The sequence below is a fragment of the Falco punctatus genome, assembly GCF_963210335.1.
Source record: "Falco punctatus genome assembly, chromosome: 1".
NCBI classification, from domain to species: domain Eukaryota; kingdom Metazoa; phylum Chordata; class Aves; order Falconiformes; family Falconidae; genus Falco; species Falco punctatus.
In genome coordinates this window covers 113,452,153-113,468,709 of record NC_137580.1, presented here as the reverse complement: position 1 = coordinate 113,468,709, position 16,557 = coordinate 113,452,153, and the positions used below count along the sequence as shown (strand labels likewise).

Sequence of the window (16,557 nt, the reverse complement as noted above, 5' to 3'; positions counted from 1 at the left end):
CCGTGTTTACACCTGGCCCAACGCCACGAGGGAAATTATTTTGGGAGGTGGTTCCAAGCTGCTGCTTGCCTGGTTGCTGTCCTGGAGTGGGAGCTGGGCTCCCCAGAAGGAAGCGGGGCCGGGGGGGGGGTGGGGGGAGCTGGGAACAATTGCGCTCTTCTTTCCCGGTTCCACAATCCTAATTGCATAGTTTGCAGATGAATAAATGCAAACAGCCACCACTGTTCACTCATCTACTTTGTACTTGAGTGCTGTAAATCAGGTTTAATTACTGCAATTTTATACCAAGCAGGCTGAGTAATCCCCCATAGGCAAGTCCCCACTCAGGGACATGTTGCAGGGCTCCAGCTAGCCCTGGGCTGCCTGGGCAAAGGGGAGGCATGAGCTATAGGACCTATAGGACCCCCTGCTCCCTCCAGAAAGCCAAACTCCTCTGCTCCAACACCCCCTTCCCTGCCCTTGCTCAGCAGCACTGAACCTTCCCCAAGGCGTCCCAAAACATTGCTGTGGGGCTGAGCCGCCTGGATTCAATCAGCCCCAGCGCAAGGCTGAGCAGGGAGGCACCGGCGCACCCCAAAAATCAGGGTCAGTGGCAGCGATGTCCCACGTCCCACCTCTGAGGCATCTTCCCTGGGAGCATCTCCTGGGGCCATCACTCCGTGCTGGTCCTGACCCTGAGATGACAGTGGTCTGGCAGCCTGGGCAGGATGCCGGGGGGCAAAGGGTGCTGAGCTAAACCTCGCCTGACAGCCAAGTGGGCCTGGGGTGACAGCACTGCAGCCCTGACCCTGACGGCAGCCATGAGCTTGGATTTAAAAACCAGGGGGAAATTTTTTGCAAACACTAGATATTTATTGCACTTCTTGCAAGAATAAACTCTGCTTCTACAGGAAGCTTTGGGTAGAAACATTATTTAAAAAGTCAATTTCTTGTACTAGATATATGATATATTGGTCCTGACCATCCATGGCGGGGACAAGAGCGATGCCACCAGGTGCATCCAAGCCGGGGAGGGGACAGGGCTGTGCCGGCGCAGCCACCTGGGGTCGGGACCTCGTACCAGGATAAAACACGCTGGCATCTTGCTGGCACCGAGTACCTGATGGGGCTCGTGGCTCATTTTTGGGACAGTGTTGGTGGCTGTCCCAGGGGGGTAAAGCTAAGCATGGGGGCAAGCAAGGGCATGAGTACCCACTGCCCCCAAGAGCTATTGCTATGGGAGGAGGAGGAGAAGGAGGTTCCTGAGTGGGAGGAAGGCTCTGCTGCCCTCGTGCTGGGCTGTGCCGGCAGCTCAGCACCACAGGGGTGCCGAACCTGGCAGCTCAGGAGCCACTGAGGATGCGGCAGAGGCGGCTGTGGATTTGGCCCTGCACGGGCTCACAAGCCAGCGCCTCGCCATCCACTGTCATGATGCCTGTGGCTGCGCGCGGCTCCAGGCGGAAAGCCCGGACACAGACGTAGCACAGGTGGGGACAGTTCAATTCCAGGTGAGTCCCCCTGGCCATGGCCAGGAAGAGCTTCAGCAGCGCCACACGGCTGATGCCAGCCTTCAGGTAGAAGAGGTGGATGCAGTCATCGTGCAGCCGGGCCGCCGGTGCCATCAGCAGGTTAGTGCCCAGGTGGGACTGGTAAATGGCATAGACAGAGACAAACTCCTCCTCAGGGACCACTGTCCAGTGCGCCGGCACCGGCTGGCCCAGCGGCACCAGCAGCGAGTCGTTGGGCAGAGACCCAGGCACATCCGTCCCCACTGGCGGCGGGACGTGGCTAGGCTGGCCATTGGTGACAGGCATGGGGGGGTCCCTGGGTGCCGAGGAGGTGTCCTGCCCGGGGACAGCAGGCAGGTAGGAGAGGCGGCCCTGGTATACCCGCAGCTTGGCCAGGCACTGAAGGGTGCCCAGGGTGAAGCGGGCATTGCCCAGCCAGCGGTACTTCTCACTGTCGATGTCCACATCCGAGATGAAGCCCCAGCCGAAGCCGAGGAAGGAGAACAGGCGCTTGCCTGAGGCCGTGCTCAGCGAGACCAGGTCCATCTGCGTGTGCAGCCCCTTGCAGAGGATGAAGGTGCAGTTTGTCAGCAGCTTCTTCTTGGCGACGTGATCATTGCTGCAAGGGATGGAGAGGGTGAGTTTGGGCTGGACCCAGCTCGGGGCCTCTCCTGCTGTCACAGCATCCACGCGCAACCCTCACCCCTGTGTCACGGCTGGGATGTATCTCAGCTGGGTACCAGTGTCCCTCAGGGACAGCTGATGGGAGAGACGTTGCTGGGGGTTGGAAGGATAAACCAGCTCCTGAAAGAGGGAACTGAGTTGGGGCTGCTGGGCCAGGGCAATCCCAGTCCCCCTTCCCTGCGGCAGGATCAGCTGTGCCCCAGGGTGGACCCTTCAGGGTAAAGCTTTGCCAGACTCAGAGCCCAGAGAGGAGGAAGGGCCTGGGGGGAGCTGACGATGCAGGGATGCAACCTGATGGTCACAGGGCCCAGCTGGAGCTGTGCTGCACCAGCCTGCAGGGAGATGGGGGCCCAGACAGGCACCCCCGTGCTGGGCAGCCCAGCACCCCTCCCCTGGGCTGCAGCTATGCACAGCCTTTCGCTTCCCTCATCCCCCCTGCCTCCGTGTCAGCACAGCCACGTGTGCCAGCCTGTGCGGTGCCAGCCAGTGCAGTGCTGGCAGCGGAGCCGATGCTCACCCTGCGTAGTGGTTGATGGAGGCAGCCAGGGCATTCCCAGAGCCCCCGGGCAAGATGCACAGTGGCTTCTTCATGGCATCCTCCCAGTCCGACCGCTCCATGAGCCCATTCACCACCTGCAGGGATGGAGGGAGCTTGTGGCACCCAAGGGGGCAGGGAACCCAGTGGCCCCTGCCCAGCCTGGGGGGAGCAGAGCCCGCAGAGCCCCTGGCCAGATGCCATCTCTCCTTCGCCATTCCCTGCCTGCCTTTGTGTCTCGAAGCTTGGCTCCTGCCGCAGGTACCCCTCTTGTCCTGGCTCTCTGCCCACCCTGGCCAGGGGGATGCCCACATGCTGCTCACCTCATACAGCAGCCCGTCCCCAGACATGATCACCAATGTGTCCCACTGTGACAGGTCCTCATCCCGCACCTTCTCCTGTGCATGGTAGGGTCTCTCTGCAGGGGAAAGTGGAGAGAGTCGAGCGTCACCCTCAAGCCTCTCTGCCCTGCCTGCTGCCACCCCTCAGGCAGTGACCCCAGCCCCACTGTGCCCATGGGGGTTCCAGCCAGGGGTGCAGGAGGCAAGGCAGCCACCCCTGTTAACTAAGGGAGGGTAGATTTAGATATGAGGAAGAAATCCTTCACTGTGAGGGTGGTGAGGCACTGGAACAGGTTGCCCAGAGCAGCTGTGGGTGCCCCATCCCTGGCAGTGCCCGAGGCCGGGCTGGACGGGGCTGGGGGCACCCTGGGCTAGTGGAAGGTGTTCCTGCCCAGGGCAGGTAGGTGGAACCAGGTGATCCTTAAGGTCCCTTCCAACCCAAACCATGCAATGACTCTATGATTCTATTGAGTGCAACCCACCCATCGTCTTGTCCAAACCAACCCCACAGGAGCCACAGCTGTGGCAATGCCAGGGGTACGGGCCCTCCGAGGAGCCCATCCCAGCACGGCAGCACCCAAGTAGGATCCCAGGAAGGGAGGAGAAGGAGGTGAGGGAGCTGTTTGTGGACTCACCGGTAACGAAGACAGTGGTAGCGATGTCGGCCTCAGCCAGCATGGGCTGCACCACCACCTGGAAGTCCTGGATGGCGCGGCCAGCGCCGCTCTGCGGGTTCAGCAGCACTAGCGCACGGCAGGGCCGGGGCAGCACCCCATAGCTGTCACCTGGCAGGGAGAGCAGGGCTTAGGGTGGTGGGGTCGTGGTGCATCCTAGGGAGGGCTTTTTGAGCTGGGGCAGCATTTGCCACAGCCCCACAGGAAGGGGAGCTGCCCCCGATCCCCACAAGCTCCCTGAGCTGCATCCCTATCAGAGGCCATGGGAGGTGAGCTGGGATGGAGGGGCCTTGCTGGAAAAGCAGGGGAGGTGGCACAGATGGGGACACAGGGTCCTGCAGAGATTCGTCTTGAGCACTCCCACAGTCTGCAGAGATGTTTTACGCCCAGGCCAGAGCCTCGCACTGAGCATCCCTGCACACCCCAGGTGATGCCAGCTGCGCTTTCGGACACCCTGAGGAAAGAAAGGTGGAACCAAAGCGGAGGTTCAAAACCTAACCTCCCCAGGGGCACCTGGCCCCAAACACTCTTGGCCGTGACTTTAACGGGCTGAACCCCACAACTCATGACACGGCTCAGTCCCCCCAGCATGCTGGGACTCAAGGTCCCAATTCCCCGCATTCACTGCGGATGGGGTGGGGCCAGGAAAGACACCTGCACTGGCAGACGGACACTTCTGCTTCCCCTGTTCCCCACGGGGCTCAGGTTCTGTGCATGAGGGCCCTGGTTGGGCTGTAGTTACAAGCCTGGCAGGATTCCACATCCCTCTGTCCCCCAGCCTGCTTCCAGCCCCCCCCCCAAGCCCAGCGGTCCCCGTGAGGGGGGACAGTGTGAGCCCAGGCTGCAGCTGCCCTGCAAGGCAGGCACAGGGAGCAGAAGCGATGCGATGGCACCCAGAGGAGCTGGCGGCAGCATGCTTGAGGGCAGGACCCCTGGGTGCTGCTTGGGCACCCCCAGCCCTGAAACAAGCAGGGCAGCATGCCTCGAGCTCCCACAGCACCTCTGGAAACCCTTGGCCCTGCAGGGTGAAGTCAGTTTGGGGGAGGTTGGGGGCTGTCCCCACCAGCTGTGGGCCCCCTAAGCCGTGACCTGGCCCTTGGGGAGTTGGTAGGTGCCCACCAGGGTGCATGGGCTCTGCAAGGCAGCATGGGGGCTGCACCTGCTGACTCAGCAAAAAGAGTGCTCCATCAGGAGCTGAGTCAGGAAAGCAGAAGGCATTTCCCAGCACTGCCCCAGGCCAGGAACCCCCCCTCTAACCTGGGCAGGGCCATCCAGCTCGGGCACCGGGGCTGTCCACCTGCATACACCAGGTGATTTGAGTTGCATTCACCAGGTGATTTGAATTGTTTGAACCCACGAGTAGCGTTTTTCTAGCTAAACCTCCTCCTGCTGCTCCCACCAGGATGGAGGCAGGGAGAGGGGAGCCTGGGATGATGGAGGTCACCATGTGTGCCACCTCACCTGTGTGACACTCAGCATTACGTCAGTGATGGGGAAGCCCGGGCATGCCGAGTTCCACAAGCTGCCCTGCAGGGAGAAGTGCCTGGAGCATCCCATCTCTGTGCTGGTCCCAGGCCTGAGGGCACACACAGCTCTGCTGACTTCAGCATCATCAGGTTGATTTTCAGCCCCCAGGAATGACCCGGTAAGGCTGTCACTGTCCACGACATTTCCCTGTCACCGTGCTGGCTGCTTGGGACCTGCCACCAAGTCCACAGCAAAGATCTGCCCATGTGAGCCTCGTCAGCCCCGGGCTGAGCCCGGGTCCGGGCGCTGATCTGAGCTGGCTCTCTCTGCTGCCGCCCAGGGCCAGGGGGAGCTGCCGGCTGCCCCCCGCCCTCTCCGGCCCCTTATCAGCGCTGCCAGATGCGAGGGGACCAGCTGCCCTCGGGGACAGCAGTGAAGCGCTCAGGTCATGCATAGCAGGCAACTCCGGAGCTGGGCTGGCCCTGCTCCTGCCCCTCCAGAGCCTTCCTCAGGCACAGCCGGCACTAAATCCTCTAGGCAAATGCAGCCGAGCCCCCAGGCAGGGGGTTTGTGCTCAAGCCCCAGCTGCTAGAGGAAGGTGATGGGGGGCTTTTCTCTCTTTCTCCCTCCCAGCCCTGAAGGATGCAGAGCAAGAATACAAGGCGCTTCAAGAACCTAAACGCAGTTTTTAAACCCACCGTGTTTCTAATCGGCCACGTCGTTTCTGACATACACACAAAGCTGCACCTGGCTCTTGCCTGAAAACCCTGCCTGGCCCCGTAGCTGCTAGCTTGTGGCACTGCAGGGCGGTGGGGTATGGCTGGGACCCCAAGGACCCATTCCATGGCTGGAGGAGGAAAGACGAACCCTGCTCAAGCCATGACTCCATCACAAGGGGCAGACTGCTGGTACCAAGGTGTGAATAGGGATGGGGACATGATCCCGATTTGGGACTGGTGACACCAGCAGCACCAGGCTCAGCCCAGGTTCCCATGGCAGAGGTGCTGGTTCAGAGCTGGAGCCCATCAGCAGCAATGCTTGGGGGGGTGGGGGTGGGAATGATGTCAGGAGCATCCCTTTGGATTGCACAACACTGGCCGGCCCCTGTCATCTCGGCAAGGCTCAGCCACTTCCCGGCACAGCGTGGTTGCTTTCAACCTCAAATGCTGAGCAAAACAGACACTGAGTCAGCAAGAGGAAGGGGCTCCAGCTGCTGCCAGCGCACAAACTCTGCTCTCCCCTCTCTGCCCACATCCCCTCACGCAACTTGTGTCCTGGTCACACTCAGGCAGGGACCATGCTGCCACAGCTCTGCCATCAGCAGCCCCAGCTGCTCCGTTATGTCCCCACATCCTTCTGGAAACTCTCTGGGCACAAGGAACAAGCATGCCCAGCTGGCAGGGACAAGACTGTCCTGCCCGGTGACCCAGCTGCTGCATGGCTGGGACGGACAGGGGCATGCCCACCGCATCCTGCCTCCGCAGAGTGTCACCTCCACACAGCAAGGGGATGAGCACAGCAAGGGAGTACCCCAAAACGGTGGCATGCAGCCAGGCCAGGTCCCGTTCGCTGCTGGCAGCACTGCCCACACACTGTGATACCGTGGTGACACCAGCTGCTCAATGGCAGCTTCCTGCTGTGACCAGGGGTTGGATTTCCCCATCAGGATACAAGCGCAGGGGCGTTTTGCTCCCCCCGGGACAGCTGCAGGGCGGGACACTTTCCTGCACACTGTTGGCAGCCCCCACTTGGGGGTTATTAACTGTGGAGGGATTTTTTTTTTTTTTTTCCCCTAGGAGTGAAACAGGGAGGGGGAAGCTTCACCCCTGCTGCAGCTGTCTGCAGGGCTTTTATCCCAGAGGATGCTAGAGCTGAGATGACACCAGGACAGGATGGCTGGTGGCTCCCTGGGTCCCCTCCCCGCAGGAACAGAGTAGCAGGATTGCTCTGCACAGAGCACAGCAGCTTCCCAGCACAGCCTTATCTGTCCCGCACATGTCACAGTGCTGGCACACGAGGGTGCGTGCAAGCGCAGGGTGTGGTGAGAGGCATTTGTAGCTCTGTCCCAAACTGGGGAAGGAGGTTTGCAAATCCTGCTGGCCCTCAGCTAGAAAAATAACTGCAAAATTCCACACTACCTTCTCCTGTCCTCCTTCCTTGGGCTCCCCTGAGGCCCCTGCCATGCAATGAGCTGCTGCTGCCCCAGCACCCTCGCCACCGCCTGCTGAAAGGGCGAGGGTTTTAAAACGCTCGGAGACTTACAGCTGCAGAGTTCAGGCTGGAACTAGAGCCGGGGAACTGGTTTTGCCCTCACTACGTTCCACTGGATTTTTTTGTTATTCTTTAGGAAGAGTAGCAGAAAGTTGTTTTGTAGCTGCAGGCCATGTAAAAAAGCTGCATTTTAAAATCCAAGAAGGGAAGAGCTGGGCTAAATATGATTTGACAGGATCCCTCTAACCGCATGCCTCTTAATTTCCAAGTCTGATCAGTGCGACTGGACAGCTAAATAAATGAAGTAGTGCATATAATTGAATCTGCACTCAGATGTTCAAATATATGCCAGCCTGCCCACCGGAGCTGGAGGTCTCAGCCCCCCACTCCCCTCCGAGCTGCTGGCAGCTCGCAGGGGCTGAGGGAACTTAAACCTGGACCCCTCCGTGCTGCCCTGAGACCCCACTGGGCCCTGCGGGGTCCCGGGGGGATTCGCCTGCTCCCAAATGATGGATGGGACCTGCCGGGGACGATGCCTGGCTCCTGTCCTGCCTGCGTCAGCAACGAGGACTTTTTTTTTTTTCCTTGGTTAATGCTGCCCTTTGGAGCTTTGCTAGTTATTGAACCGAAGCGATGCGGACGGAGGGGGGGGGGGAGGGGTGCAAAGGGGCCCCGTGGTGCGACCCCGTCCCTGCTGCCCCTTTGGTTTAAGGGTGAGACGGGGGAGAAGCCACCCCCAGTGCCGTGCGCAGGGATGTCCCCGTGTCCCCCTCCCGCGGTTCGGGGCCGGGGGATTCAAGTGACCCTGCGGGGATGCGCGTCCCCCCCCCCGGCCGTGTGTCCCCCCCCGGCCCCGAGCTGCGCCCCTGCAGCCCGGGCACGGCGCAGTGCCCCCGGCTCGGCGCCAGCCGCGTCCCCACGCCGCCCCTCGGGGACAGCCGCCCCCCTGGGCACGGGCGGTGGAGCGCTGGCGGGCCCCCGCTGCCAGCCACGGGCCCGGTACAACCCCGGCACCCAGGGTTCGAGGCCCGCTCCGTCGGGACCGGCGGCGGAACGGGGACAATTTCTCCCCCGCAGCCGCGCGTGAGCGCGGGGCGGCGGCTCGGTACTGACCGTCCTGCGTGGGCACGGCGGGCACCGAGAGCTCCCGGATTCTGCGGCTCCAGGCCTGGGCGATGCGCAGGTTGCCCTCGGCGTCGGGTCCCAGGCAGACGCGGAAGGTCCGCTCCAGGCGCTGGCGGGCGGGCGAGCCCCAGCGTGGCCCGCGGAGGGGGTAGCAGACCAGCGAGAAGCAGGCAGCGGCGGCGGCGGCGGGGAAGGCGGCGGAGCCCACGCAGTCGGCCAGGCGGAGCGCGGTGTCGGGACCGGCCGAGCCCCCGGGACGCCGCACCTGCAGCTCCCGGGCCGTCAAAGCCAGCGAGCAGGGGGCAGCACCGGGGGACGGGCCCGCACCGAAGATGCCTTGAAGTAATACCGGCGCCCCCCCGCCCCCGGGCTCCGGGGGAGCGCGGCGGCCGGCAGCCATCGGCGGCGGAACGGGAGCGGGACGCGCCGGGGAGCGCCGCCCGCCGCTGGCTCGCTGCTGACGCCCGCCGCGCCGCCCGGCAATGGCAGGCGGGGCGGCCCCATTCATAAAAATTTAACCCACCCACCTACCCAGCCATACCCCCCTCCCCGCCGGGGGGCAACCGGCCCGGGGCTGCCCCGGCCCTACCCCGCCTTCCCGGCAGCCTGCCTCAGTTTCCCCCAGCGCCGGCCCAGCTGGAGCAGGGCTCTGCAGACACGCGTGGGCAAAGTGACGCCACGGGTTTGCTGTGGGTGCATCGGCCCCGACCGACGTGGGTGCTCCCACGGTCCTGGGGCTGGCACGGCACCGGCCCACACTCACACCGGGGAGGGCAACGGCACAGCGCTGGGCAGCCACGCCAGCCCCAGCCTGTGTGCACAGTGTCCAGCAAGGCAGAGATGGGCACTGGCAGGGAGAGCCTGCCTGCGCGAGTCCCTCGAGCTCCACGCTGGGCTGACCAGCTTTTAACACCATTTCTGCATCTTCCAGCTGGGACAGGGCAAGAGGACCGAAGTGGGTGCCTGGAGAAATCGAGGCGTGACAAGGATTGAGGAAGACAGCGGGCAGCTGGCAGGGACACGTCCAGGAGGGAGGATGGAGGGGGACGATGTCTTGCCCGTCACTGGTGGCTTGCCATCAGACATCAGTGAGGGTTGGGGGATGCCATGGGCAAGGAGCACCGTGGAGGGAGGTGGGCTGTGTCATGAACCCCACCTCAGGGCACAGGGTGCTGGGGACAGAGCCCAGGCGACTTGCCAGCGTGGCTGGGAGCCACTCTGTGGCGGCTGGCAAAAATCACTGACAGCAGCTTGTTACAATGACAGGACTGACCTCACCCTCCCGAGGGGCTGCTGGGCTCCAGGGGGTCTGGCCCAGCCCAACAATGATTTTCTTTGCCAACCATGGCTATAGCTCTGCTCCACATGCTCCAGCTGGCCCTTCGCTCTCCTGAGGTTCTCACCCAAGCTGAGCTGAGCTGAGCCTCTGCACGGGTAAGCAGATGACAAGCACTCGGAAAAGCATTGTGGGAATGGTAAGGCAGGTGGAGAGGTGCCCCAGTCCCCTCCTCCGCCTCCCCTGGGCCTTCCTTGCCCCTTCCTCATCCCTCAGATGACCCTTCATGGCAATACTTGTGTGGGTTTTGCACACTGTGTGCTGCTGGGCTGGAGCAGCCTGGGGGCCCCATAACCTTGAGCTTGCACCTCAGGGAGGCATCGCTCTTCACACTTACAGCAGTTTAATTAGCTCTCAGCCCTTTGTCCCTACTTAAACCCGCTGGAACTGGCCAAAAATTGCAGGGAAGGCACAGGATAACCAGCTGGGCAGATAAGTCTTGCTTTCCCACAGTGACCTAAAATGAGAGCCGAGATGCCATGATTTGGAGAAGCACACTTTCCAGAAAGACTTCCCTGGGCGCTATGGGTTCAGAGAGCTGCTTAGAAGGGGTGGTGGGGCAAAACCCACTCCCAGCTGTTTACTGGCCGATGCTTTCAGCTGGGGGATCACAGCACCCACAGCTGATTCTGGGTGAGATTTGGGCATGGCCACTTCACCAGCCACTGTTGTGCTGTGGTCCAGCATTTGTAAACAGCCCCGAGGTCCTTGGCAAGGTGTCACAGGAGAAAATAGCTGGATGCTGGGGAGCGCCCTGACCTGCCCCTCACCCTTCTCAGTGACTAACCTGCTCCCAATTTCCGCTCCGGAAGGCACGAGACATGGTGGGAGGATATGACAACAGCTGTCACACTGCTCCCTGCAGGTGCCATGGAACGACGAGGCTGCTTTGGGTTCTGTCCTCACCGCGCTACATCCGTCTGGGGCCCCGCGCTGCAGGCACCCCCCTTGCACTGCTTGCCTGTGCTTTAAATAGGAGTGACATACCCGTCCGGGCTCTGCTGGCCACAGCCGTGCTGTGGGCTGGGGAAAGGGGCTGAGAACGGCTTTGTCCCCAGCTGTTGAAGCTGGCAATGCCACCACATTTGGGCACAGGAAGGGTTAAGGCAGTGCTGCCCATGGGGGCAATGCCAGGGGCAGGGAAATGGGGAGGCTGCAGCCAGGTTTTTCTTGGGTGCTGAATGGGACTGTCATAAACTCAGCCTCTGTGACAGCAGGGGACACCCAGGCAGACCTTTTCCATCTTAGTGCTGGGCTGATTTGACCCAGTCCCGCAGGTACCATTTGTTGGCTCCAGATGTAATGTGTAGTGCAGAAGTGGGATTGATTCCTTCACTGCTCGGTGCTGATAAACAGTCCTTTCTGGCTATCTTAATTACAAGAGCCTTAACAAGCTCCCTTGGCCTGACCAGCAGCCCGAAGGGTGCTTGGCAGCCAGGGCTCCCATGCTGTGGGCTATTGTTTGCCCTGATGGGCTCCATCCCCACCCACGTGGTGCTCCAAAGGCTGTGTGTGTGGGAAAGCAGCACCGGGATGTGATGTGGAGCCAGTGTACCGGTGGGAATAGCCAGTGGTGAATTCTCCCACCTCCTTTCTCATTACGAAGGGAGTTTGCCTACGGTGCAGGGTGTCCTGTCCAGCCATGACCACAGAGGCCACCAGTCTCCCTGCAAGAACAAATACCCCTCAAACTCCTGTCCTGGGAGGGCCTGTGGGGTATCTCAGACCCCACAGACATCATTTAGGGAAGAAGGCTCATACATCCAGAGTGCCATGCCCCAGACTCACTGGAGAAGGTGATGGATGCTTGGATGCTCTGTATTTGGGGAAACTGAGGCAGAAGCAGCAGACAGGGTTTGCCTTGAGTTGTGCAAGAAGTCAAGGGTTAAATATGGCAACTAAACACCTCCTCAGCTCCCTGCTGCCCCCAGGCTCTTCCTCCTCCTGCCCCCAGCTGCTAGAGGAGCTGGTCCCCCAGGGAGCTTGTCCCAGGGGCTGGAGGCTTTCTGGCCCGGCTATGACCCTTTGCCCTCCCCAGGTGATGCATCCTGGCTGCAGGAGGCTCTCAGTGCCAGGGCAGGCCCCGGATTTTGGGCTCCTACTGCCTACACAGCAGTGGCAGGCAGCCCCGGAGGAGGCGTGCGGAGGACATGGCTCTGCTGCAAGATGAACTGCCACGTCCACCGGCAGCCACCCAGGGATGGGAATGGGAGGGGGATGCGCTCATCCTGGATCTGTCTTTTTTAGCATCGTTTCCGCTGCTGAAGGTACATGTCTCAAGGTGGAGCCAGAAATAGCGCGGCTTGGTGCTGCATCGGGGCCGGCTGGGCTGCAGGGTTTGGCAGGGGGACAGGCACTGACTGCAGCAGTGGGAACTTTCCAGGCAGAGCCTGCGAGAGCAGCCGATGCAGAGACAGAGCCATTTCAGGGCAGATCCAGCACGGGGACTGCGGCTCGGCCCCTCTCAGCCCCCACCGCAGGGTCTCGCAAGGAGAAGTCACCCTGTGGCTCCCTGGGGAGGTACTGGTGCTGACACAGGAGACCAGCACAGAGCAGGAGGGGACTGAAATTAACAGAGCTATCTCCTGGAGGAGAGTGATTGGGATCGCATCCCACCTGAGATGCATGTGCTGGGACACAGGTTTTGGGTCTGCTGCTGATTTGCTGCAGCACTCTGGCAAGTGACTGCACCCTTGGTCTCTGTCTCTGTGGCCCATAAGCAGCAGGAATCACCCACAAGCCCAGCTTCACACAGTGCCCAGGGATTGACCCAGGTGGTTTCTTAACCTCTGAGGAGCTGGGGGTTACAGCAGCTCCTAAATCACAGCCAGGCTCTGCAACCTGCTGGGGGCTGCTACCCAGCCCTGACCCCCCACCGAGCTCTCGTCATCTGCTAGCACAGCCCAGGACCACAGGGGTTTACCAGGAAGCCATGGGCAGCACCAGCAGGCTGAGCTCATACCTTTCAGCTGATGATTTACTCAAAAATGTTTCTGAGGTCAGGCCGCCTTGAGCAAAACACTCCCAAATGCTTTACGAGAAGCTGCTGAGTCTGGAGGAACCACATGTACCACGTGCTGAGCTGAAAAGTCACCCCGATGACTAGCCCTGGTGTCAGAGGGATTGAGGCCAAAGTGCTGCTGTTTGATCTCCCCCTTTGCTGAGGGAAGCCACATTTCAGGCCATTGCAGAGTTTTTACCACTTCCCGATAGTGGTTTCCCACCACGATCTCGTCACAAGCTTTTTTGGGAGGTGAGTCAGAGGCTGCAATGAGAACCACCTGGCTGGGCTGGGAGGCTCCATCCCGGGCTGATCCCCACTGCAACGCTTGGGGCCTGTGGGCAGCATCCACAGGGCAGAATTATTTATGGGGGACATGGCATCCCACTGCATCCCCCCCTTTCTGGCCTGGGAAAGAAGAACGATTTGCTGGTGCAGTTCCCACAGCTCCTCTTTCCTTACAGGGCTGGGCTGGGTGTGCTCCAAGCCACACCACCCAGGGAGAAACTTGGTACAGGAGGAAGAGCAAAACCTCCTCCTGCTCTGCCTGCGATGGCTGTCCTGCCCCAGCACTGTGTTGGCCCCATGCACAAAACTGTCCCAAAACACCCCAGTGTGCACAGAGCAGCACCAAGACCCTGGTTTTCTCCAGGGAGCAATGCAGGGCTTGGCAGAACTGAGAAACTGCCCTCCCTCGTCATTGCAATTCCACATATAAAGCCGGTTTCTGGTAAAGGAACCTCCCAGGTTTTCCCTGATGGGCTTCCATCTTTTGCTATAAAAATGCATCATCCCCATGCCCCTGCCCTTACTCAAACCCCTCCACTTGGGAAATAACTGCATTGTAGCCAGCAAGTGAGGCTGAACTGAGGTAAGCCTTTTCAAAGGAGCTAAACCTGCTTAAAACCGGTGCTTGTTCCCTGACCCGCCCTCCTAATCCTGCCTGGTTGATAATGAAATAATAAAGGGCTGCAAAGCCTTGCTCTCCACCACGCTGTGGGGGAGGTTTCTGCTGCCTCTGTACATGCCAGGAGCTGGGATATTAATTAGCCCCTAAGTAAACAGAATTGCTTCTTTCTTCTCCTTTGCCTGGCTGTAAAACCAGGTGTGACTGCCAGCCCACAGAGAATCTGGAGTCGCTCCCTTTTTCAGGAGAAAGGTTGGTTGTTACAGTGATAACAGCTGCGATCTCTGCCCACTGCCCTGCTCGGGCTCCTTGGGGGCTGATACCAACCTCGCAGCTCCACCAGCCACCCCGGTGGGACCTGCAGGGCCACCCATGCCAGGCTGCTGGGCCTCTCCCCACGAGGACGGAGTTGGTGACACACGGAGGGAATTTCAGAAACATGAGTGCAGGCTGTGTTTGGGGCAGAAAGTGTTGTCGAGTCCTTCAAGGTGGGCACAGAGGTGCCACCTGGGGTCTGCTGTGCCAGTGGCTGCCCTGCAGCAGAACACGCAAACTCACTGCATCTCCGCTTCAGCAGCTGGGAAATCAAGGGGAGGTGACAATGCAGGCAGGATCCATCCCCTATGGCCAGGATGGCTCTGAACACCCTATGTGGCAGCAGGAATGAGGTCTAGAGGGTGGTGCTGGGGGACCTGGATGGCAAAGCAGAGGCCGAGGACATTGAAAGAGGCTATAGCACCAGCACTGAGTTGGTGTGTTGAGGCTGCTGAGTGAGGAGCCAGCTGGCCCCGGGTGGGAAGGGGTTAAACAACCCTTCTTTATCCAGCACACCTGAATTGCATGGCAAACCAGGAGGGAAGGGTGCTAAAAGAGGAAGGCAGCAGCCATTCCCTTCCTGGGGGCCTGGGAAGGAGCTGGTAGGAAGCTGAGTACCCTGCAGAGGTGCTGTGGCCCCTGCAGCACTGGGTCTCCCTCCCCACCCCTGGGGCATGTTCCCCCTTGCTTCCCCCAGCCTAGGTGCTGCTCTGGGGTTTGTTGCTGCTGTTGCCCTGCCAGGGTGTCCCTGCAGCAGTTTATTGCTGCTGTCCCAGACCCCTGGAGTATCCCTGCTCCCCTGGGAACTGCCATTTCCCTGGTGGGTGCAGTAGGGACCTTAGGAAGCAGCCAGCTTCCTACATCACAAAAATACTTTGTCCCCTCACATTTTTTTCAGCTCCTTCCTTTTGAAGGATAAAGCCAGTAACTTGGGACGAATGGCTTAGCATGGGTGTTGTGACTGCTACCAGACACCTGTGCCTTGCAGTACAGCAGCAGCTAAACACGCACCCATGTATGTGGCTGAGGGAGAGCCCTGCCCGGGGTTGGGGGTGCCCATAAGGCGTAACGGGTGCTGCTGATTCACCCCAAGCTGCAAGGCTATTGCCAGCCTGAAGGCCTGATCAGCATCACATGCCTGGCTGTGCTGCCTTCTTGCAGTGAATCCCAACAGCTGATGCTGTTAGTTCTTGCTTTGCTTTACGCTGCCAGTGGGGAACAAGCTGGAACATGGGAACTGAGCTAGAATAGTCCCTGTTGTGACAAGGCACAGATGAAGGACCTGTGGGGGACACAGGACTTAGAGAGGCACCGGGAACCACACACAGCTTTGGTGGCAGCACATGGGGGAGGTGCCTGTTGCTGCACTGGCTCTGTCCCCTGCAGCAAGCAAAGGGGGTGAGGAATGTGCCCCAGCTCCCCTCACCCTGCCAGCGCAGGCAATGATAGAAATCTTGACCTTGTCCAGCTGCAGCATGTGACCCTGTGGCCTGTTTTGCTGTGCTCGTGGCTGGTCCAGGCAGGCCTACAGCTGTGATAGGGCACCTGTACAGAACCCCGTGGCCTGATCCTGCTGCAGGAACAAACCCAGGTGGCTGGTGAGGTGAAAGGGGGGAACTCTCCTGGCTTGTGCACCAGGTAAATAACTGTTGGGTGGTCTTGAGTGATTGTGGAGGGAGGCATGGTGAAAGGGAGACAGCCTTCCACCCTGGTGCCTGGCCAGTGCAGCAGCCGCATATGGAGGGGACACTGATGCATTTCTCTTTGCACTGAAGATGCTGCATCTTAACAAAGGCTGGAGAGAGACAACATTTAATGAAGTGCTTAGTGTAAGGAGAGTGACAGCAATGCTGCAGCTCCCAGCTAAGCACAAAATGTTTCTGACAGGAGCCACTGCCATAGGCACCTCTGCCATCACGCACCCAATCCCACACACCAAAACAGCCCAGGAGGGGGACAGCTGCTAATAGAGGTGTTACGTCCTGTCCTCCATGTCCTGAGCGAAACCTATCATGACCTCCTCCTCCTTCTCCACCCTCCACTGGGTGATGAAAACTGGGATGATGATGACCTTGCACTGCGGCTTCTAAAGCTACTGGGAACCTTTCCCTCCAGGGCAGACAAAGCAACGCAGGGCAATCCTTGTGATGAAATGAATGCTGTTTGCCATCCCTGTGATACAAAACACACTCTTCGGGCCTGGAAAGGCCAGCACAGAGCTCTAGATCTGTTAAATTTTCTGTTTAGGTCAGTCATTTAGCGCCTGTATCCAGGGGGGACTTTGTCTTCGCATCCAAGAAGCCCCATCAGCGAGCATTCCCTCAGCAAACGGTGCAGAGACCAGGCTGAGCTCCAGCAGCATCTCCCCCCGGGGTACTGCGGGGAGCCCCTGGCCCAGCGCGCAGCCAAGGCCCTGCAGGGCCCCGGCCGAGCTCAGGCTTCAGCCCTGTGGGGCGGGAGGCCGCCCCCGCCCC

At 60.2% G+C, this 16,557-nt stretch overlaps 1 protein-coding gene across 1 annotated transcript; it reads right to left on the bottom strand.

The window, feature by feature from the left end:
* Positions 1-830: 830 nt before the first annotated feature.
* On the bottom strand, positions 831-9,209 carry SPHK1 (sphingosine kinase 1). The gene is made up of 5 exons (XM_080381805.1): positions 8,513-9,209; positions 3,683-3,832; positions 3,030-3,124; positions 2,689-2,804; positions 831-2,106 (listed from the first exon to the last, which is right to left on the bottom strand). The coding sequence occupies exons 1-5, from the start codon at positions 9,030-9,032 to the stop codon at positions 1,323-1,325; spliced, it is 1,665 nt and encodes a 554-aa protein (XP_080237931.1). The 5' UTR covers positions 9,033-9,209; the 3' UTR covers positions 831-1,322.
* Between the last annotated feature and the right edge of the window lie 7,348 nt (positions 9,210-16,557).

Bases quoted from the DNA above. Each gene is read 5' to 3' on its own strand.
- SPHK1 (XM_080381805.1), bottom strand. From the start codon at position 9,032: ATGAATGGGGCCGCCCCGCCTGCCATTGCCGGGCGGCGCGGCGGGCGT. The intron at 3,833-8,512 runs GTCAGTACCGAG...TCTCCCTGCCAG, and splicing joins CGCCGTGCCCACGCAGGACG to GTGACAGCTATGGGGTGCTG. The intron at 2,107-2,688 runs GTGAGCATCGGC...CATCCCTTGCAG, and splicing joins TCCATCAACCACTACGCAGG to CAATGATCACGTCGCCAAGA.